This window comes from Necator americanus, chromosome II, assembly GCF_031761385.1.
Source record: "Necator americanus strain Aroian chromosome II, whole genome shotgun sequence".
In the NCBI taxonomy this organism is placed as follows: Eukaryota; Metazoa; Nematoda; class Chromadorea; order Rhabditida; family Ancylostomatidae; genus Necator; species Necator americanus.
The window spans coordinates 7,093,849-7,113,242 of NC_087372.1; the positions used below are offsets into that span (position 1 = coordinate 7,093,849).

At 42.6% G+C, this 19,394-nt stretch overlaps 6 protein-coding genes across 10 annotated transcripts in view; 5 read left to right on the top strand and 1 right to left on the bottom strand.

Annotated features, from left to right (window-relative positions):
- RB195_017050 (uncharacterized protein) overlaps window positions 1-956 on the top strand; it is a gene marked incomplete at both ends in the record, with an annotated part of 52,602 nt that extends 51,646 nt beyond the window's left edge. The window contains one exon of the mRNA XM_064183869.1: window positions 472-956. Coding sequence (XP_064039750.1) covers window positions 472-956 — 485 coding nt within the window. The remainder of the gene's footprint in view (window positions 1-471) is intronic.
- Window positions 543-956, top strand: RB195_017051 (uncharacterized protein; the record flags this gene model as incomplete). Its single annotated transcript, XM_064183871.1, has 1 exon — window positions 543-956. The coding sequence occupies one exon, from the start codon at window positions 543-545 to the stop codon at window positions 954-956; it is 414 nt and encodes a 137-aa protein (XP_064039752.1).
- Window positions 957-1,012: 56 nt separating this feature from the next.
- RB195_017052 (uncharacterized protein) lies at window positions 1,013-2,979 on the top strand (the record flags this gene model as incomplete). Of its 3 annotated transcripts, XM_064183874.1 has the most annotated exons (4): window positions 1,013-1,828; window positions 1,877-2,212; window positions 2,279-2,460; window positions 2,544-2,979. In XM_064183874.1, the coding sequence occupies 4 exons, from the start codon at window positions 1,013-1,015 to the stop codon at window positions 2,977-2,979; spliced, it is 1,770 nt and encodes a 589-aa protein (XP_064039753.1). The 3 variants fall into 3 exon arrangements, with proteins under 3 accessions (XP_064039753.1, XP_064039754.1, XP_064039755.1); XM_064183873.1 differs by lacking the exons at window positions 1,013-1,828; window positions 1,877-2,212 and having other exon boundaries at window positions 2,264-2,460; XM_064183872.1 differs by lacking the exons at window positions 1,877-2,212; window positions 2,279-2,460; window positions 2,544-2,979 and having other exon boundaries at window positions 1,013-1,861.
- A 66-nt stretch (window positions 2,980-3,045) lies between these two features.
- RB195_017053 (uncharacterized protein) lies at window positions 3,046-7,236 on the top strand (the record flags this gene model as incomplete). Of its 2 annotated transcripts, XM_064183876.1 has the most annotated exons (6): window positions 3,046-3,328; window positions 3,456-3,605; window positions 4,951-5,016; window positions 5,338-5,398; window positions 6,952-7,043; window positions 7,151-7,236. In XM_064183876.1, 6 exons carry the CDS (start codon window positions 3,046-3,048, stop codon window positions 7,234-7,236), a joined length of 738 nt encoding a protein of 245 aa, XP_064039756.1. The 2 variants fall into 2 exon arrangements, with proteins under 2 accessions (XP_064039756.1, XP_064039757.1); XM_064183875.1 differs by lacking the exon at window positions 7,151-7,236 and having other exon boundaries at window positions 6,952-7,066.
- Window positions 7,237-9,190: 1,954 nt separating this feature from the next.
- RB195_017054 (uncharacterized protein) lies at window positions 9,191-9,539 on the top strand (the record flags this gene model as incomplete). Its single annotated transcript, XM_064183877.1, has 2 exons — window positions 9,191-9,347; window positions 9,442-9,539. 2 exons carry the CDS (start codon window positions 9,191-9,193, stop codon window positions 9,537-9,539), a joined length of 255 nt encoding a protein of 84 aa, XP_064039758.1.
- Window positions 9,540-11,246: 1,707 nt separating this feature from the next.
- On the bottom strand, window positions 11,247-17,283 carry RB195_017055 (uncharacterized protein; the record flags this gene model as incomplete). 2 transcript variants are annotated; one of them, XM_064183879.1, is made up of 20 exons in its annotated part: window positions 11,247-11,267; window positions 11,710-11,747; window positions 11,791-11,858; window positions 12,172-12,200; window positions 12,294-12,313; window positions 12,803-12,917; window positions 12,974-13,075; window positions 13,149-13,230; window positions 13,294-13,442; window positions 14,005-14,169; window positions 14,234-14,327; window positions 14,397-14,501; window positions 14,564-14,679; window positions 14,744-14,874; window positions 14,933-15,077; window positions 15,544-15,663; window positions 15,721-15,785; window positions 15,839-15,961; window positions 16,038-16,173; window positions 17,257-17,283. In XM_064183879.1, 20 exons carry the CDS (start codon window positions 17,281-17,283, stop codon window positions 11,247-11,249), a joined length of 1,851 nt encoding a protein of 616 aa, XP_064039759.1. The 2 variants fall into 2 exon arrangements, with proteins under 2 accessions (XP_064039759.1, XP_064039760.1); XM_064183878.1 differs by lacking the exons at window positions 11,247-11,267; window positions 11,710-11,747; window positions 11,791-11,858; window positions 12,172-12,200; window positions 17,257-17,283 and having other exon boundaries at window positions 12,267-12,313; window positions 16,038-16,110.
- Between the last annotated feature and the right edge of the window lie 2,111 nt (window positions 17,284-19,394).

Sequence of the window (19,394 nt, forward strand, 5' to 3'; positions counted from 1 at the left end):
CTTTTTAGAAAATCATATGCCACCCTCTTGTAAAAAATAATAAATTGCAAAGAATTATCACTTCTCTCCAGGCAAACAAAGAGAATAGAAGGAAATTCTCATTCTAGTCTCTGAACTGTGATCTGGCACCTTCGTATCTACATTCGCTTTTAGGTACTGCTCAAATCTGCGGGAGAACCTTTGAGGGGTGTTAAAGGCAGCATACCACGAATCTGATATGATGAGGGAATCCGCAAGAAAAAATAGATGTGAGGTTGTAGATTGCCGGATCCGGGGTTGTTCCGCCGATCTCTCCCTAATCGTCGTAAAGAAATGGCGACAAGAGTACAAGTATACGAAGTATATTCCTACGAAGTACGTTAGAAACCCACTGCCCGGTCACCTCAGTAGCCTATTTATTAGCTTCATTTGAAAAGGACAAGAACTCATTAAAGACATCACCCCACGAATCTGGTGTGGTGCTGATTTCAGGTGGGTTATGCCTATACGAAGTCGCAGATTATGGAGCCCATAACCTGAAAGGTCAACTGCCTGAAGGGAGCATGGAATCTTTGGCAACAACCATTCGTTTCGTCACGCTGAACTGCCGAACACTATCGAGTGAACTCCAACAAGCCGCTCAATCCAGACTTCTGCGATATCTCTGTGTACCTTTTGCTGCACTGCAGGAAACACACATGAGAGTTCGGTCCGTCATCAGCATCGAAAATTACACCATGTACTGCGGCGATGCTGATGAGAACAAAGTAGGTGACTGCGCGATAGTTGTGAGGAACAATTACAAGAACCTGGTGGAGGGATTTGGCTCAACGTCGTCTAGATGCGCCTTTTTACTACTGCGGGATCGCAGAGGACGTAAACTCTGGATCGTAAGCGCTCACGCACCTACGGAAACCGCTGAGGACAACAGTACAGTACAACAACAACAGCCTTCTACGATGAACTCAATGCGTTGACCTCTAAAATACCAAGCCAGCAGGTGGTCATTGTCGGAATCGACACAAATGCGAAGATGGAACTCGAACAGCAATCCGATGTGCTAGGAAAATGGTACTATGCAGCGGAGCGCACGTCGGACAACGGTGACCGTCTGGTCGACTTGTGCGAACAGACGGGCCTCATCATCGCTTCCACGTTTAAAGCGAATTATCAACGCCATCAGCTCACGTGGCGGGGGTCAACCCTTTTAACGCCTGAAGAGCAGCGCAAGCGGAAGATGAGGACTCTTAAGCTTCAGCTCGACTACGTTCTGGCGAGGAACATTCCTCAGTCAGATATCCGAAAATCTAGAGCTGTTTGGGAAGTCGCATTCGACTCTGACCACCGTCCAGTTCTTCTCAGCTTCAAGATACGGTTCCACAAGAGAAACCGAGGAGTTCCTCTTCAACCGAAAATCGACATGGCAGGTCTGAAAGACGATGAATGCAGAACAAAATTCCGCCAACGTGTGTCTATTCATGTTGGAGTACGGACCAGGAAGAAGCTTAGCGATGCGGATTTCTTCACAAAGTGCATCCAGGACGCTACAAGGGAAACGCTCCCGGTTCTATTGCCGCGGAACAAGTTTGCCTTTGCATCTGCGGAAACAAAATCCACATACAATTCTGTATGTGTCGCGCGCAGCGCTGGTGACTTTAACCAGGAAAAGCGTCTTAGAAGGAAGCTGCGTCGTCAACTGCAACAAGACCGCGATAACGAGCGGACGTCAAGAGCGATGGAGTTTGAGAAGGCGTGGGAGGACAGGAACCCGCGGAAAGCCTATGCTCTACTAAAACAGTATAGCGGCAAAATGAAAAGACGTTCCCCTGTTCTCAACACTGCCAGTGGGGTAGCTTTCGGTGAAGCAACCCTTCCAATTTGAAAGGAACACTTCAAGACCTTGCTAGCACCGTCAGCTCCTGAATTCGAACACAATCATAGACCGACATATGCGGTTAACGAGGAGCCACCGACCCAGTCGGAGGTCCTGGTCTGTATTCAAAAAATGAAGAATGGAAAATCTGGTGGAGACGACGGGATCAGCGCAGAAATGCTAAAATGTCTTCCTCCGTCTGGGATTCGTGAGATGACAAAGATCGTCCGTTCAATATGGATAGACGAAAGGATACCTGATTCGTGGAGACACGCTATCATAATTCCCCTCCACAAGAAGTTATCCGTCACGGACCCCAGGAATTATCGAGGAATCTCTTTGCTGCGTGTTATGTACAAGGTATTAGAGCGCATTATCCTGGACTGACTCATTAAACATCGCGAAGAAACAATGCGCGATGAGCAGGCTGGCTTTCGTCCAGGCCGATCTCCGATTGACCAGGTGTTCATCGTCAGGAGAGTGATCGAAATCTGGCAGCGGTGTTCGAAGCCAATGCAACCAACGTTTCTGGACTTTAAAGTCGCGTTCGACTCTCTTCACCGAGGCCGTCTTCTCAACGCCCTCCCCGCCGATGGAGTACCAGGAAAGTTCGTTCGCTTGTTTGATGACATGAATTAACGAACAACTGCTGCAGTTCGAACACCAGCCGGATGCACAACGCCGTTTGAAGTGGTAACTGGAGTAAGACAAGGGCAGTGGCAGGACCTCTCCTGTTCAATTTCGCAATCGACGACATTACGCGAAGAACAGTAGACCAGTGTCCTGACGACATTGTCTTAGCACCATCAGGGTGCCCCTTGACTGACCTCGAGTACGCCGACGATGTTGTTATATTCGCGGAAAGCAGTACGAAACCTCAAAATGTTGTCAACCTTGTATCGAAGCTGGCTGCAACCTATGGACTACGCCTACGCCCTGATAAATGCAAGCAGATGTGGATCTCTTGGAGACCACGAACGGAATACAGAGTGAACGGACAACCGAAAGAAGTCGTCGATGAGTTCTGTTACCTAGGCTGTACGCTGAAGAACAATGCCAGCTACGAGAGAGATGTTCAGCAAAGATGCGCTAAAGCCACTTCTGCATTTAACTACTTAACGAAATGACTGTGGTCGACCCCCATCACCAACGAAGTCAAGCTGCGAGTCTACCTACCCACAATTCGTCCCATCATGATGTACGGATCGGAGTCTTGGGCAGCACCATCAACGGTTATGGAGAGGCTTGACTGCACGGAACGAAAGCTGCTTAGACGGCTACTTGGCTACTTTTGGCCTAGGGTATGTCACAGTGAAGATCTTTATGCAGAAATTGATGTGGTATACCGGCGGATGACACGTGCAAGACATCAACATCTTGCACCGCCATCGAAAGTGGCTAAAGTAAATCGTCTTCGCTTCTTTCGTCATATATTAAGGAGACCGGCAGATCGCCTTGTTCAACGAATTCTGAGGAGTTCGTCGGATTCGAGCTGAAAGAAGCCACCTGGCCGAAAACGGAAGTTCTGAACTGAGGTGGTGAAAGAGGACCTGAGGACACTCGGCGTGGATAGGCAGTTCAGGCGAGACGTAAGGTTTTGCAGAATATGGAATAGCGACGAATGGATTGATTCTGTGCAAGCTCCCGCAGAAGATCGAGAAGGTTGGGCAGAGCTGTGTTCAAGGACGGCACATCTCGGCGAAGATGCGGATAATCGCGTCAGGCGATGACATCAGCCCGCCGACTAAGTCAAGTAGGTCAGATTATGGAGAGCAGGATGATTCTGTCTATTTCTTCCTAATTGCCGTAAAAAAACGACCCGGAAGATATGACTCCGGGCGTTCCGGTGCGCTATTTCCCACCACGAGATCTATTGGAGCGCACCAGCGTTGCGCATGCGCCGTATCCTCCGGGCCGTTCTTTACGGCAATTAGGAAGAAATAGACGAAATAACCCTTCTCTCCATAATCTACGACCCCGTATAGGAACTCTCCATCTGAAATCCGCACCACCCCAGATCCATGGGGAGATGCCTTTAATCATCGACTGGAGGTCCGTAAACGCAGAGCGTGCACAGAGGTGGCGCGTTGCAACTGAAATTGCCCTAAAAGCGACAACTTCCATGTTTTTTTTGAACGACGACTAGGAAGAGATCGGCGGAACCATCCCGGATCCCGCAATCTACAACACCATCTCAAGCTTTCCCCAGATTCCTTCATCAAGTGAGATTCGCGGTAAGCTGCCTCCAAGAGTCAGATAACAGTATAATTAGACTGTTGGCAAAGAACCCTGAAGTGCCAAAATAGATAACGAAAATGAAGCCGATAGATTATTGCTCACTGGTCTATATTTTGGAATTATCATCTACTTTTCTCTAATGCATCACTATCTGAAGAATGCGAACATTGCAAAATAAGATGTGAAGGAAAGAAGCTGAAGAAAAATATAATCCACAACTTCAAATCACTTTCCATTTTGCACATATGCTTACTTCCCTACTGTTCTTACAAAGTTCCGATGAATGATTCGCTATGAACGTTTGTCAATTGTCTGCTTCAAACGTAAGAGCTTCAACGAGGCGGTTTAAAAATCAGACGCTGCAGAATAGAAGGGCCAAGGCTGGTGTGGCAATAACCAACCACAGTGCCAGGAGCAGAGCAGTGTATCTGTCGACACTTGTCTCCTCTTCGGATACGTTGAGGTCCATCAAACGGGCACACTTTGGTACAGTCTGGGCAGGTACACTCGCGGAAGAGGCTGCGTTTTAAGCGGCGCAGTGAAGAAAGCGGATGATATCGAAGTTGGACCATAGCTCAGCTAGCTTCTTTCGGACTGCAGCGATGAGTGACGAGCGGGGCCTCCTCCCCTACCTCGTTACCAACCGCTACGCTCCACCGCGACAAGTGCGGTAGCGGACGCAGTTGCGCCGAGGTTTAAGCCATTTTGATCCGAATATAGACACTCATTGTGTTGCGTTGAATGATTTTCAGAAATTGTACGAAATTCATATTAAGTGTTGTAACATGGATGATTAAGTGGATCTTATAAGTATGAATTTTATACCATAGAAGTATCATTTGTTTAGAGAAATATTTAAGGACAAACGCTGTCACATCTCCGCCAATGTGTGCTTCTACAAAATGGCCATCAATTTGGAAGTAATGGTATGTGGTGACTTGGTTACAGACGTTGTTCATTTCATTTTCCTCTCATTTTATTTCGTTGTTAAGCCTCCTTGTGCAATCACTTGGAGGAATTACACAGATTTTTCGCATTTTGTGCTCCTATTTTCTCTGGGTATTCATATAAAGTCGCTTCTGAGGTATCCACAGATATAATGTTCCCCTGAATCGTGAAAGAGTACGTTAGACGTGATTAGAAGAAAAACATGGGAGTTTGTCTTATAGCTCAAAGTGAAGCGTCGCTCAAATTATCAGTTTTCATCTACTCTTGGATAACAACGCCAATTGCTTGAATCGTTGCAGAAACTTTCAATGCTTGTTACCTGCCCATCGATTCGGGACTATGCCGTGGTTCACTTTTGAGGTGAGAACTTTCGTTTTTATTGAATCCAGCAGAACCTTTGACTGAGTATTGATTCGAAGTCCCTCCGTAGAAGCCAACAGCAACATGTCGTCCAAATCTTCAGATCTACAACAAATTTCTAGTTTTCTTCAGTGGACATTGCCCCGTACAAACGTGTAAGAAGCAGTTACTACTCAAGAACATCTTGTTCGTTTCCGCTAGAAAGCAGTGTTTTTTGCAACTAATAATTTTGATTATTTTATGACTGTTATGAACACGAAGGGGCAGGTATTCCTAGAGGTTCCGCTTCCTACACGATCGGTTCGAATCTGCTCACCAAGCCTTTCATCCCTCCGGGGTCGATTAATTGGTACCAGACTTGTCTGGGAGGATAAAAACTGACTTGACACATCGGCTAGCCACCGCAATTCATTGTATAGGCCAGTTACTCGTTCATAAACCTCAAATGATTCTGAATTGAAGCGAACGGGGGGCGCATCCCAAGCGGATTGATTAACGCCAGACACTTTATCCACTTTATGAACACGAAACAAACACCCAACCAAGAACACGATAATTTCTGAACTTTTACAGAATAACTTGATTCTCACAGGGTTCTATTACAACAACAGCTTCCTCATTTGAATTTTGACTACTCTGTGAAATAAAATGAAATCAAATGCAATGGTTCATCTATTTATTTAATCCCATCTACCCAGCTGCGGATTATGTCGATAAAACCTTGTACTTGTGTGACTCAGTTAAAGATAGATGGCTTATTATAGAAAATGAACAGCAAAAGAATCCTTGACGTGCTGCGAATGCAGCGAGTTTCTCAATTCATTTCATTCATTTCTATGAAAATTTATTCTTGGAATTGAATCATATTGATATTATGGTGAATCCTGTTGCATTCTCAACATGTCCCTGGTTCGAATTATTTTTACTAGTCTGCTCCATCAAACTCAATCATTGTACCAAACTAGGGTAAAATGTAGTTGTGGGAGAAGGGCGGGAGGCACTCAGTGGCGCACTCATTGTTGGTAAACCAATCGAGGCCCCAAGACCTAACCATTAGCCCTAGAGGATTTATGACAAGTAAACTAAAGTTACTAAGAGGAAAAAGTAAGTTAGAGTGTCAAGAAATAAAGGCGCCACTGAATGCCCCCACCCCAACTAAATTTTCCCGACAAAGTTATCGTACTGCTGGGGAGGCCCATATGAGGACTCAAAGAAAGCGAGATATCTGTTTGTGTCCCCAGAGATTCACAAAACGAATTGCATCCTTGTTGACCGTAAGAGTATAGCCCATTTTGTTTTTTGAAGAGGCAACTCCAGGTCCCTGAAAACTCGCAGTTCTGGCTAGTCTTGTGGTTCTTTATTCCGGTTCACCATCAGGACCGGAACTTACCCTAGTTGATTCAGACCGATGAACATCACATCCTCACTCATAATAAAAAAGTAAAATTTGTTAAATTCCTGAAGGTTCACTTACTTTAAAGGTAAATTTACATTCGTATCTCGGCAATCTCGTAACATCGTTGTTGATGTAATATGAACTACCCGTCTTGCAGATATGCTTACGATTCCATAACCAATCAATGCCTTCCTTTCATGTGGACGGGTTGTGGCGGCAATATGAATAGATTCAAGAAGAAATACAAGTGTGAGCTAGCCTGCCGTTTGTGAAGCTGGTGTTGCATTTTTAAGCTCGAATTGGAAAACTGCTTCGACTTTAGGAATAAAGGGAATAGTCTCAAATGTTGTTTCTAGATGTTGTTATAACAGTGATCGTGTATATTCCTCCTACAAGGATTTGCAAAGAGTATATCTACACTAAAATGCGCTGCGCACTTTAGTACTCGCGATGCAATCGGGATGCGGTAACGCGTTCTACCTCGAGGCTCAACGATTGTGGTCTCATGAACTCGTGCGGCCTATACACTGACTTGAAGGGCCAGCCGCTGTATCAATCAAGCACTAATTTCGGCTAAAGTGTCGTTGGGGGGGGGGGGACACTCGCTCACTGGCGCCTTACTTCTCGAAGTAAATAATCAAATCAGTAAGGGCCCTAAGGCCCAAGCATTAGTCTTAGAGGATCTATGACATGTAAACTTAAGTTACTAAGAGAAAAAAGTAAATTAGTGCTTCGGGAAATAAGCCCGCCACTGAGTTCTCCAACCCTCCCCCCCCCTCACCTATCCAACGACACTTTACCCCTTATTTTGAGAAAACTGTAGTTTGCGACTGTAGCCAGTTGCGTAGAGCGTTATAACAAAACGACCTAAGAAGAACTTGAATCATCTAAAAACTGAAAAACAACACGTACGAGTTCAACGAAAATCACATACGAAGTAACAGTAGTAGAATTATTATATACGAATATAGTAGAGTCAAAACTATTGTCGGGTCAATACGAAATGAAACACGAGTGTAATTGATGTGCATTTGCGTACGCGCTCGAAACGGCGCTGTGGAGGCAGCAGTTGGAACCGAGGTGGGCCCGTCGCCAACTGCAGCGATGGGTGATGCCAGCAAAGATTTCACCACGCTCCTAGCCACTACGTTCCACCGAAGCGCCTCGAAAGAAGCCGCGTACGCAATTGCGTACGTGTTTCATGTCGTTTTGACCCTACTATACTTGAATTACGGGTGTAGTTGCGGTGCATTTGCGTACGCGCTCGAAGCAGCGTGGAGGAGCTAGCACTTTTAACCAAGGTGGGACCGTCGCAAACTGCAGAGATGGGTGGTGCCAGCAAAGGTTTCATCAAGCTCCCACCCAGCGAAGCGCCTCGGGAGAAGTCGCGTACGCAATTCTACCGTGCTTCATGTCGTTTTGAACCTTCTATACAATACTAAACGAGAAAAATATTATGCCATATATTATAACCCAGCATTAGATTGATCTCGGTTATACACAGCTATACGTATTCCTCATTAATATTCGAGGAAAAGAATTTTGACACGTTAACGTGATGAAGGCTTTCGAATTTCTGACATTTTCGTCATAATCAGTATATATAGTAGGATCAAAACGACGTGAAGCACGGTGGAATTGCGTATAGGGCTCCCCTCGAAGCGGAGCGGTGGAGATACACTCGTGATTAATGTCTTTTTGACCCGACTGTATATGGCTGAATAGTTACAAATAGTAGCAAGGAACGATGGTTTTGAGTAATAGTAACTGACTATTCGTCTAGGATAATAAAGCTGGAAGAATGTGAATCATGAATCATGTAAATTCCAAGGGACTACAGCGATATCGAGGTGATGAACTGTTCACCGTCCATGACAATCTTTTCATTAAGATCTCGAGCCTTTCAAAAGCTTCATGATTGTTGCGATTGCTGCCAAACCTGTGTTCAGTTGAGTGGAAAAGCGTAACGTGAAAAGAAGCGCATATGTTATGCTAAGAAACATATTTGAATTTGAATCGGAAAGAGAAATTTCGGCTGCTTATCCAATATTGAGTGGAAAAATTAACTGTAACAAGAATACATAGAAACATCTTAGTTAATGAGCTGACAACAAGACTTCAAAATCAAGAATTCATTGGATACAGTTCCGGAATAATGCGACATGAATCAAGAATTCAAAACGCTATTTTACCATTTGTCACGAAGGATTCGATCTTCATCTCAAACAACTCAAACTTGGGCAGATAAATCACACTGAAAGTTCACCCATTAAAAACTCCCATGTCTTCTTTAACAGGATAAAATATCCGATTCCACAACCATCACGTACAGTTATAGAAGCAACAGGGAAATGTGTTATTTCCAAAAAGTTTCACAGTTTGGAACTCTTGGAAAAATGGAAAAGCCTTTACTTTCATCACAACGGGTAGTAATTCTGAAAGCGTTTCGAAATGTGGGATCTCGCTTTACGGGATCATTTGGATTTAAAATGAGCGAAGGATGCCAAGAATCAATCGATGAGATCAACTCCACATTCGCTTCCACTGCCGCAGGTTTGAGAGCTCTGACAGGCGTAGCCGAAAAGTCAAAGTTGAGTCGAAAGGATAAAACGCTCCAAAACCGATTCCCATAACATTTTCTGTTTAGTTGCAGAAAATCTGTTTTACTCCACAGCCTATCCTGTAATCATTGTTCATTGTGTGCTCTACAAGCTACTGGTTTACAACTCGGCGAGCACTGTCTAGAACAGCAGCGTGATGAAAATGACTAACGGAATGAAATGCACGAAATGTGGTCTACTCCATAATTCGCAGCTCTGCAATTCCAATTCTGACAGCTCGTCTTTTCAAGAAAAAAAAAAGCTGAAGTTAGACTCGATATTGTTAGTGGTGTTTCGGGCCGATGGTGGTCTCATTGTAAATAAAACTTACCACGAAACAACAACAATCACATAACGAACAACCAATCACAGAACTGCATAAGTTGTTTCGAAATCGCAATGTATCAAATAGGGACTCATAAAATCACTACATTAATCAGTTTTATTGGCGCAGTTAGTAAGAGGATTTGTCGTGACTGCACGCTAAATGGTTCGAGACAGCCCCACAGCCAACCAATCTTTCATTCCATAGGATTTGGGAAATTGGTGTCAGATTTGTGTGAGAAAATAAAAGCGCTGAGTTTACGAGTCGGATAGCCCCCACAAATCATTGTATAGGCTAAACACGCATTAGTAAGCATCAAACGACTTCAAATTAAAGTTGACGCATCTCACGCACTTGATCCTTTACTTTAGTGCCAGACATCCTGTCATTGCATTTCATAACAACAGGAAAGTGTTACTTATGGAGAGAAACCTGGGTTTTACACCGGAAACAGTTATAGGCTGATTGATTCCTTATGCGATGCATCTCAAAGATGCTTGGACCATGAAATTGCTCACCTGATACCCGCTTCAGCAAAATGAGTAGCAATCAAATTTTGACCCAATAACCCTTCCTGCCAGCTGAAAAAATGCAACTTTGACATGCATATCCAACTTTCAAACTGCTTCTCCTTCACTACTTCCTAGTCATGATGTAGCAAAATAACTTCTTCAAGGAATTCCTGTTTAAAATCCGTAGAAACATGCCATTGATACTGCATACTTAACTGGTGGACCTTCCACATGAGTTTTCAAAGAAGACAGACGCTTAAGTACCAGTAATTCAGATGCCTGTCACTTGTTCGCAGTGCAGTAACCTCCACCAATTCTTCGTTACCACCATTTGACAGCAACACGATAGTCCCCAGAACGTGCCCCTCGCCGCTGGCGTCAATATTCAAACAAAGCAACATTTCCCCTCAGCATGACGCTTGCGCATTGCTATCGGAACCCGGTTTTAAATGGCGCAATGGCACGCCAGTAGAGTCAGATTGCCAACCCACGAAGGTGGCCCAATATTTTTTTTTTTTCAAATGATTACTACGGCAGAATACAGTGCACAGATCAACTCAAAAATTCTTTACTATTTAAATCAGTATGAAGAAACAACCAATGAGTGGCAAAGAAATGCTAGAATTTCAAGTTATTGTGCTTCATTACAAGATATCTTAAACTTTATCACAAATATAACACAGATTGAAGACTGATAACCGTACAATTCGTAGCACAACACGAAGGAAATTATGGTGAAAGACTGTGAGTAACCGCTTACAAAGACAGGTATATAGTTCGGTCAAAATAATAATTTCTTTACTGGATACCGCCTGAAGTAAGGTCGCAATCAGTCAATACGAAAGTACTCCAACACGAGCAATTAAACTATAAACATCATCCTAATTGTACAAATGCACCGGACCTCTTGCTTTTTTCAAACGAATAGCACCAGAAACTCCTGTTTCATGTTCTTGAATCATTTGAAAAATAGTTCTTGATAGTAATAAAGAAATCCTCTAGAAATCGATCGTCATCAGTTATTTCTCATGATTCCCTAGAAAAAATCAAAATAATAGGCTCTTAGCACGGTCTGCTGGGAACAATTCTCCCAACGAAAGTTCAGATCCCCACCCTTTTGTTACAAACGCTAACACATCGCTCCTGCCGCGCAATATCGTCTGCACGATCGCCGCCACGACATATAAACAACCTTTGCCTGCGCCGCATCAGCACAATATTTTGACGGCTTACTCTCACGCATAAACACTAGTAGCGACTTTTTAGTTCCAATACTTTCATTTATCATTGAATCATCTACAACACCTTCAAAATTTCACCAGCATCCGCCTTCCTCGTAGATATTTTACATTTTGAAAATATAAAATGAAAGAAGTCACTACTCTGAAAGATTTTCACTAAACAAATATTTAGACATCAAAGATCTTTCAGCATGTAAGCATTTCCATAGGTATTCAATAACAGTGGACAACACTAACTACTTCAGTCGTTGAAACGATGAAGAAAATCTTCAATCCTATTCAAAGTCGAGGATCTACAAAAGTCCTTGTTGTAACGACCAAATATGCGGATTTCGGGAGCAGAGTCGATAGCAATGGCACAGATGAGAAAGTCGTCCTCTAGAGCACTGAAATAAGACGAATACAGGACCATTCAGCTGTTAACTTTGTTCTGGTGTCAAAGTCCAGTATGCAAAATGATTAAAACAATATGAAACTTTGTGGCACGTTTACAAACTTCATTAAGGCGCGAAAATGTAGCAACTAAAAATGTACACACAACTTCATAAAGCAAGTGACAATGGTACCGTTTTCAACTGCTATATATGCAATACTAGAAATCATCGGCTAGAATACACGTCAAAATAATACAAACGGCAATAGTAGAATTTGTTTCTTAGAAAAACAACAACTCAGGAAATGGAACTGAACAAAACGCACTAGATGAAACAACAGCAGCGACATCGTTGCTACGCGAGGTAACGCAAGAGAAAACGACAAAGAATATGCTTGTAAACAACGACGAGGACCGCACTTCAGTCCCCCTTAAACAGCGCCCACACTCTTGGAGACTCGATGTAGCCTAAAATAACGTATCATTACGAAAGGAAATAGAGGTTGGGGACAAGGAAGGTTTGAATGAATGGAAAGGACCAGCGGTAAAAACCAATCTAAACAACATCATCACAATTACAAAAGTAATATCCTTTATTCTATCCATACGGTAAAACCGGCATTCGCGACTAATCAAAAAGGGTTAAACAGATGAAAGTGGTTTTCTCTCGTAATTCAGATCCGCAATCTTCATTCCTAGTAGGACTCCAAACGTTGTTCAAGTTGAATCTCAACTTGAAAAAAGCATAAAGCTAAAGCTGAAATTGTCAGAGAGCCATAACAAGACGAGTAAGCTGAAATCAAGTACCCGTTTTCTAACCTAATGAGGTAACTTTCAGAAATTCAAACCCTTTTTGGCCACTTCGTTTGCAGCAGTGCCTTCAAAATAAGATGTGGAGAGTACCGCACCAGTTTTTCTCACCACGTATCCTAAGAATAACAAAAAAGCACTCTGTACCCGTATATGTATCGCTAGTGAGGTATCCTCCATGCTTTGACAGGGTATGGTTCTTAATCTCCGCCCATTCCCCGAAGCTCTCCTGACAGATGGAGCACAGATACCCATGATCTTCCTAAAACAAACAAAGAAAATATACTTTCCAAAAACTAAATAACATTGTACCCTTGCCTTTTTATGGTTCTCCATTTGAATATATCTATTACACCGGAAGTCGCAAATCTTACACTCGAACTTAATGATACCGGTATGAATTCGTTCGTGCGTCATCACCTATAGAAATTCTCATATGTATGGGAAGCAAACACAATTTAAAAAAAAAGCATTACGAAGTCGAATTGCATACCGAAACTTCACTAGTAAACAGCTCCTCGCAGAAATGGCAAGAATACGTTTTGACGAACACATGAGACATTTTCCTGTGCTTCCTAAACAGAATGTCTGAAGATTCTCAAGAAGGTACTGATGAGTTAAAGATTAATCCAGCTCACCTTAGCTTGCGTGGAGTAAGAAATTTCTGATTGCATTCGTTGCATCGGAACCCGGAATTAGCTCCACGATGAAATTTTGCACGGTGGTTGGTGAAACGCTGCTCAGTGCACATGTTTTGTATTGGCGAACATTCATAACACAGCCATGTCTAAACACAATAAAAGTGCTTAATTCATGATAGTACGAAACGAAAGAAGTAGTTTGTGAGACAAAGGCAACTGAGGCAATATTCTCTGTAATAGGAGTTGCAATTTGAATACTAAGCCTCTCAAATGCCCATTCGTAAAATTTAGGAACGAGTTTACTGAAAGTAGGCATTCAGCTGCATAATGAATTTGGAGATTGCTAATCAAGAACTGAATGAGTCCCTGCGAAATCAGAAGATTGAAAACTTCATTTTTAAAAAAATTATACAGGGACAATAGAAGTTCCCTAAAATTGGCTTAGTAGCTTATAAAACCATGTTTCGAGGAAAACAACTTCGGAAAGACCAGCAGAGGATGAGAATTTTGAAAGATCACTTCTGCATAACATATACAAGAGTTGAAGCTCCTAGAACTCCTGATTTTTTTCCTAAAGGACTTCAGTACCATCGTTAGAATACATGGCAAAAAGCATTTGGAGGATATCTGAGAATCTGAGAAACTGAGGATGTGTAGATTCGCATCAATCAGTTAAACAGGAAGAAGTATTACATCAAAAGAACTTACCATATCACACTCATGATCATTAAGATGACTCTTATCCGGAAGGCACTTAAAGCAGTCAAGACACTGTACGAATTCTACGCATTCAGGGTGCTTCTTTACGAAATGTTTCTTCAGCGAAACCTCATTTCTGAACCTCTTGTCACAGAATGGACACTGAGGAGAAACCTAAAACAAAAAACTTGTTAACTTGTCTATATGGTATCAGATATAATTTCGGATAGCTGACTACCTTCTTTCGGAACGTCCTCTTTGGTTGTCTGAGGTAACCGTTCGCATCAAACCTCGCCACAACACCATTTGATAACTCACCAGGAAGTGGAATCCTATGATGCCAGTAGTGATGTTCAGTGTTTGAATCAGAACTGTTATTACGTCTGTTCAGGAGAACTTACGCTTGGATATCGATGTCGTAGCTATTCGACTCTATTGCCGACTGCGGAGGAATAAAGCCTCCAGACGTCAACTCATCAATTCGATTCCGCTCTAGTTCTTCTTCTCTTAAGATTATCGAGTGATAAACGATAGCGGTTGCCCACATTAACAAGGTTACATAAATTACCTTTGTTTCTGCACTTCCAGCTCTTCTTGGTAGAGATATTCTAGGTACTCTACGTGATGTCGGTCCCGCAAATGTCGCTCCAGCAGATTTCTTTGCCCGAACCGATTACCGCAAACCTAAACACAAGCAAATTCTGCAAGCTATACAGATGTAGAAGTAGCAAATGTATCAATTTCAAACCTTGCACCGAATCATTTTACTTCGTACAATCTTCCTAATTTCAGCAGGGTCTGTAGGTCGCGGAGGAAGCGGTGGCAAGTCTAGGTCGAGCGTTGACTGCACAGAAGTGGGAATAACCACTGCACCTCCACCTGAAAGCCAAAAGTACCTAACTTTCACTTGGGGAGTGAAAAATTTCACATAACCTACCGAAAGTACTTCTTAGGCGACGACGTGGTTGTGAAATCGGCACACCTCTGGAGTCTAAGATAATTCTTTTCTTGCGGCATTCATCTGCGTTTCCCTCTCCTCGGAGGTTTGACACTACACTGCCTAATCCGTCCAAATGAGCTCTCTTAAATTTGAACTCTAACCATGCATATTTGCTAACTATAGAGCAATTACAAAGAAGCGAACCATTTCGAATGGCTACATTTTTTAAATGGTCTAAAAGTTTGCAATTATTGAAAGAATCACAAGAGATCAACGGTACCATCTTCCCTTGAGAAAGAAGAGAAATATCACAAGCAAATTCAATACTTACAAGAGTACTAATTGCAACAACTACAACTTTTTCAGGGGCATCATCAATCACTTTTAAAAACAAACGTTGAGAGAACGAATCCAGGAGACGCTTGAGTCCATGTGTAATATTCTAAGAGTTATTTTCATGTGACCACAGAATATATAGCAACTAAACAGTGTCAAGTGTAAGTATTTTCTTAATTTTTGACAGAAGTGTGCTATGCTGGGTACATTTTTTATTCCATGGCCATGTTCTGTAGATAGCCTAAACGTACTAACTGTAACTTGTTATTTACCTCCGGTTCCGAACGCGTCAATCGTTTTTCCTCATTTCTTCTTTCCCGAGCTTTTATTGCTTCCATTTTCATCTCCCGTAGCTCCTCTTGGCATCGAGACAAATTTGACGAAGTGCGTTCCTTCAAAAAGCATGTAAAAACAACCATTCTTGCTCTCTCACACTAAGAAAATTTTACATTAGTAGCCTCATCTGGAGCACAGTGGACAATAGCGCCGTCAGGTAGTCCTTCGATAGAGCATTCTGAACGATCTAATCTAGTACTCTGAAAGACGGATTGACCAAATGCAACTCACGAGCAGATTGATTGTTCGGGCATACAATAACGGGATTTGCAACTGCTTCAATTCCTTCAGGAGAGTTTGAAGAGTTCGGACCGAGTGATGCTACAGAAACGGTCGACGCTGATGATTGTAAAGCTAGAAAAAAAGCAAGTATTAGCTGGTAATATTATCAAACTACTGATCCTCACATAGGATAACAGAAATAACTCACGAGATATTTGTGAGCACAAATCAATGCAAATAAATGGAGGGGGAGGATTATTTCGAAAAAATTCGAAGTCCATCATCTTCTTCGTAAAGCTACGGGTTTCCCATAAAGTGGAATGAAAAGCAATGCAAAATCTTCTCTGAAAATAAGACAAATCAAAGCAAAAGTCTACTTAATAGGTCGGAGCATAAACAACAGAGAAGGAATACATTAGGGTAGTATAGGAGGGAAAGGAAAAAGAAGCCGTTGACTAAGGTGATAGTAACTTATCTAGCATCACACCACGAATCTGAGGTGGTACGGATTTCAGGTGGAGTATTCGTAAACTGCATAGTAGATTATGGAGGGGGAGTGATTCCCTCCATTTCCTCCTAATTGCCGTAAAAAACGGCTCGGAAGATGCGGCGCATGCACAAGGCTGGCGCGCTCCAATCGAACCCGTTCTAGGAAGTAGCGTTGCAATGTTTAATCGTTGTAGAAAACTCGAAGCCATATCTTCCGGACCGTTTTTTACGGCAGTTAGGAAGAAATGGACGGAATCACCCTTCTCTCCATGATCTATGATCCCGTATACGAATACTCCACCTGAAATCCGTACCACCTCAGATCCGTGAGGTGATGCCTTTAATGGAGGGGATATGAAGAGACGCTACAAGAATCTCAATGTACTCGCAGAGCTAGATAGTGAGAAAAGTTGGCTATGAAGGCAAAAATGGGAAAAGACGCAGTGAAGATAGTCTGTTTCACGTTTCACGTAAGGGACAGCCACAAGTGCGAAAGGGAGAAACCCGATCTTCCACAGGTGAAGGGAGTTTGGCTCATGGGGTGCAGCTCAAGTGAAGGGGTCCTTTCGTCAACCGTTTAAAAGCGAAGGAGGTCCCTTCCCAACCGTTCAAAAGTGAAGGGGGTCGGAGGACCGGCTCCGACTATCGCATCTAGGAAGCTATGGCAGAAGCTTTTAACGTGTGCAAATGTGGTTAGCGAACATCGAAAGATCATTTGATCAGCTTTTAGCAACACTACAACGTGTCTACGAAAGAAGAGAACACATATTTCCCTATCACAGAATAAGAAGTTAGAATTATCCATCAAATTTAGGCTTTTATAATTATTTTTTAATGGAGTGGTGGCATCAATGCTATTGGAAGAGAGAATTGAGCAAATTAAAAGCTAAAATCTTAATTGGACACTTCCAACGAATGTCCGTGGAACAAAACTGCACCGCATGAATATTCTCCCTCAAAATCATAATGCTGTACATTTAAGTGGGAATATCTGAGCACTATGAGGGTCGAGTTCCTAATTCAAGAAATAAAGTGAATGAAGAGAAATGAATGAAGCTCGACACGGTTAGGACTTGTTGAAGTGGAGAAATATGATAAATACGATTAGATATCAAAAAATCAATGACACAGCATTCTGCTCATCGCAGTGATAAATGGTGCAACAATGCGAAACTTGGCGCAACCGTTCCCCCTAAATACCATTAAGAACAAAAAATAGAGAAAAAAAACGGCATCACTACAAATAAATAAGGTAACCTAGCTCGAAAGAAGGATCAAGAGATCCTCTGTCTTTAGGGTCCAAAAAGTGACAATCGCTATGAGACATTGAACGAGTCAGATTTCATTCATTTACTACCTTGCATCATCTCTTTTAAGGGTGGTATTAGTAATAAATCTAAGAGAGAACAGGTACAACTGAACAGAACCTCCACTAAGCGCTCCTGTGCGCCAACAAACAAAAAGCATCCAGAAAACTCCGGAATGTGCTAGAACACTGACAGCACCAACATAAACCCTACTATACACCCATTCCTTCCAAAAACTATCCGAGTGGAAGATCTTCGACAAAGAATTCCGAACAAAACCCTCCCGACACACAAACACATCCATGAAGGTGCCACGGGAAGCAATGCAGTCCCTCCAAGTAAAAACAGGAAAAATCCAACGAGATAACATCCCCGTATGTTCTGCAACATTTCAGGAACGATTTTCATCATTGGAAACACAAATAGAGGCTAAAGCCAAACACTAGCAAAGTTTTCCAGGGTTTCGAAATTTGCGGGAAAACATTGTTCTCCTCTTATTAAAGGGCGCTTCTCCGTTCCGGACCACACGCGGACTGCAGAAACTCGAGCAATCGTACGTGCTGTTCTTCGCAGCAACGAGTCTTCTGTCGCCTCATTGTTGTTGGAAGTGTTGTGGCTGAGATTTCGTTTCTGTGATCAGATCCAAGCAGGGGATAGCCGAAATAGTCTCCACAGGATTTCTTTAACCATCGGAACCTCAATAAAAATGGAAACATCTTCCTGTTCTTTTTCGGAAGAAGACGGAGGAAAAAAGTAGAGGGAGGACATATTTTCGGAATAAATGTTGATGGGGGACTCAGTGGCGCTCTTATTTCTCGAAGTAAATAATTAACTCAATTGGGGTCTTAAGGCCTAAACATTAGTCTTAGAGAGTCTATGAAATATAAAGTTACAAAGAGAAAAAAAAAGTAATTTAGAGCCTCGGGAAATAATAGCGCCACTGAGTGCTTCCCATTGGGAACTACATTTTCCGATATTTTTGTATATGAGCTAGCATAACGCATTTCACTTAATAATTGTTTCTGTTGGAGGCCTCATGTCTATGCCTTTCAAATGGCGTTATCAAACTTCTAAGCCGTTTTCCTGCCATATGTTCTGTAATTCTCTCCCAAAGATTCTCACCGGTTTCCCAAATGTAAGTTTTCTTACACATCAAGCATTCAATCTCATATATCACCCCATTTGTGCAACGTCGCTTGTTTTTCCTCCGTAAGGACAAATAACACATCTTTCAGATTATACGATAGATGCAGCATCTATCGTATAATCTGCTTCCAACAAGCTGGATCATGATATTCGCATTAGGGATATTTACCAGGATCATAGCATCTTGTAATTGTGCTTGAACAATACCATTAGAAAATATACAGTAAGATCAATACGACGTGAAGCACAGTGCAGTTGCGGAAGCCGTTGCGTCCGAAGCGGTGCGATGGAGCGTAGCGTTTAGAATCGAGTCAGGACCCCTGCCCTCTGCTGCAGTCCATCTGGATTCTAACCCCTGTTTCCACCGTATCGCTTCGACCGCAGTCCGCTATGCAACTGCGCCGTGCTTCATGTCGTTTTGACACTACTATACATAAGTATGCCGAAGTTTCAAGACACGAGAACCTTCGAACTAGAATAAGAACTTGATTGGATGACTGGTCACATTGACGACTGATCCACTCTTAATTATGTCTGCGAGTCAAATTGTAGCCTATTTCCAAATAACTTCAGGGGAAAAATCCTCCATTTCGTGTACGAGGTCCTAGAGGTTAGTGAAAGAC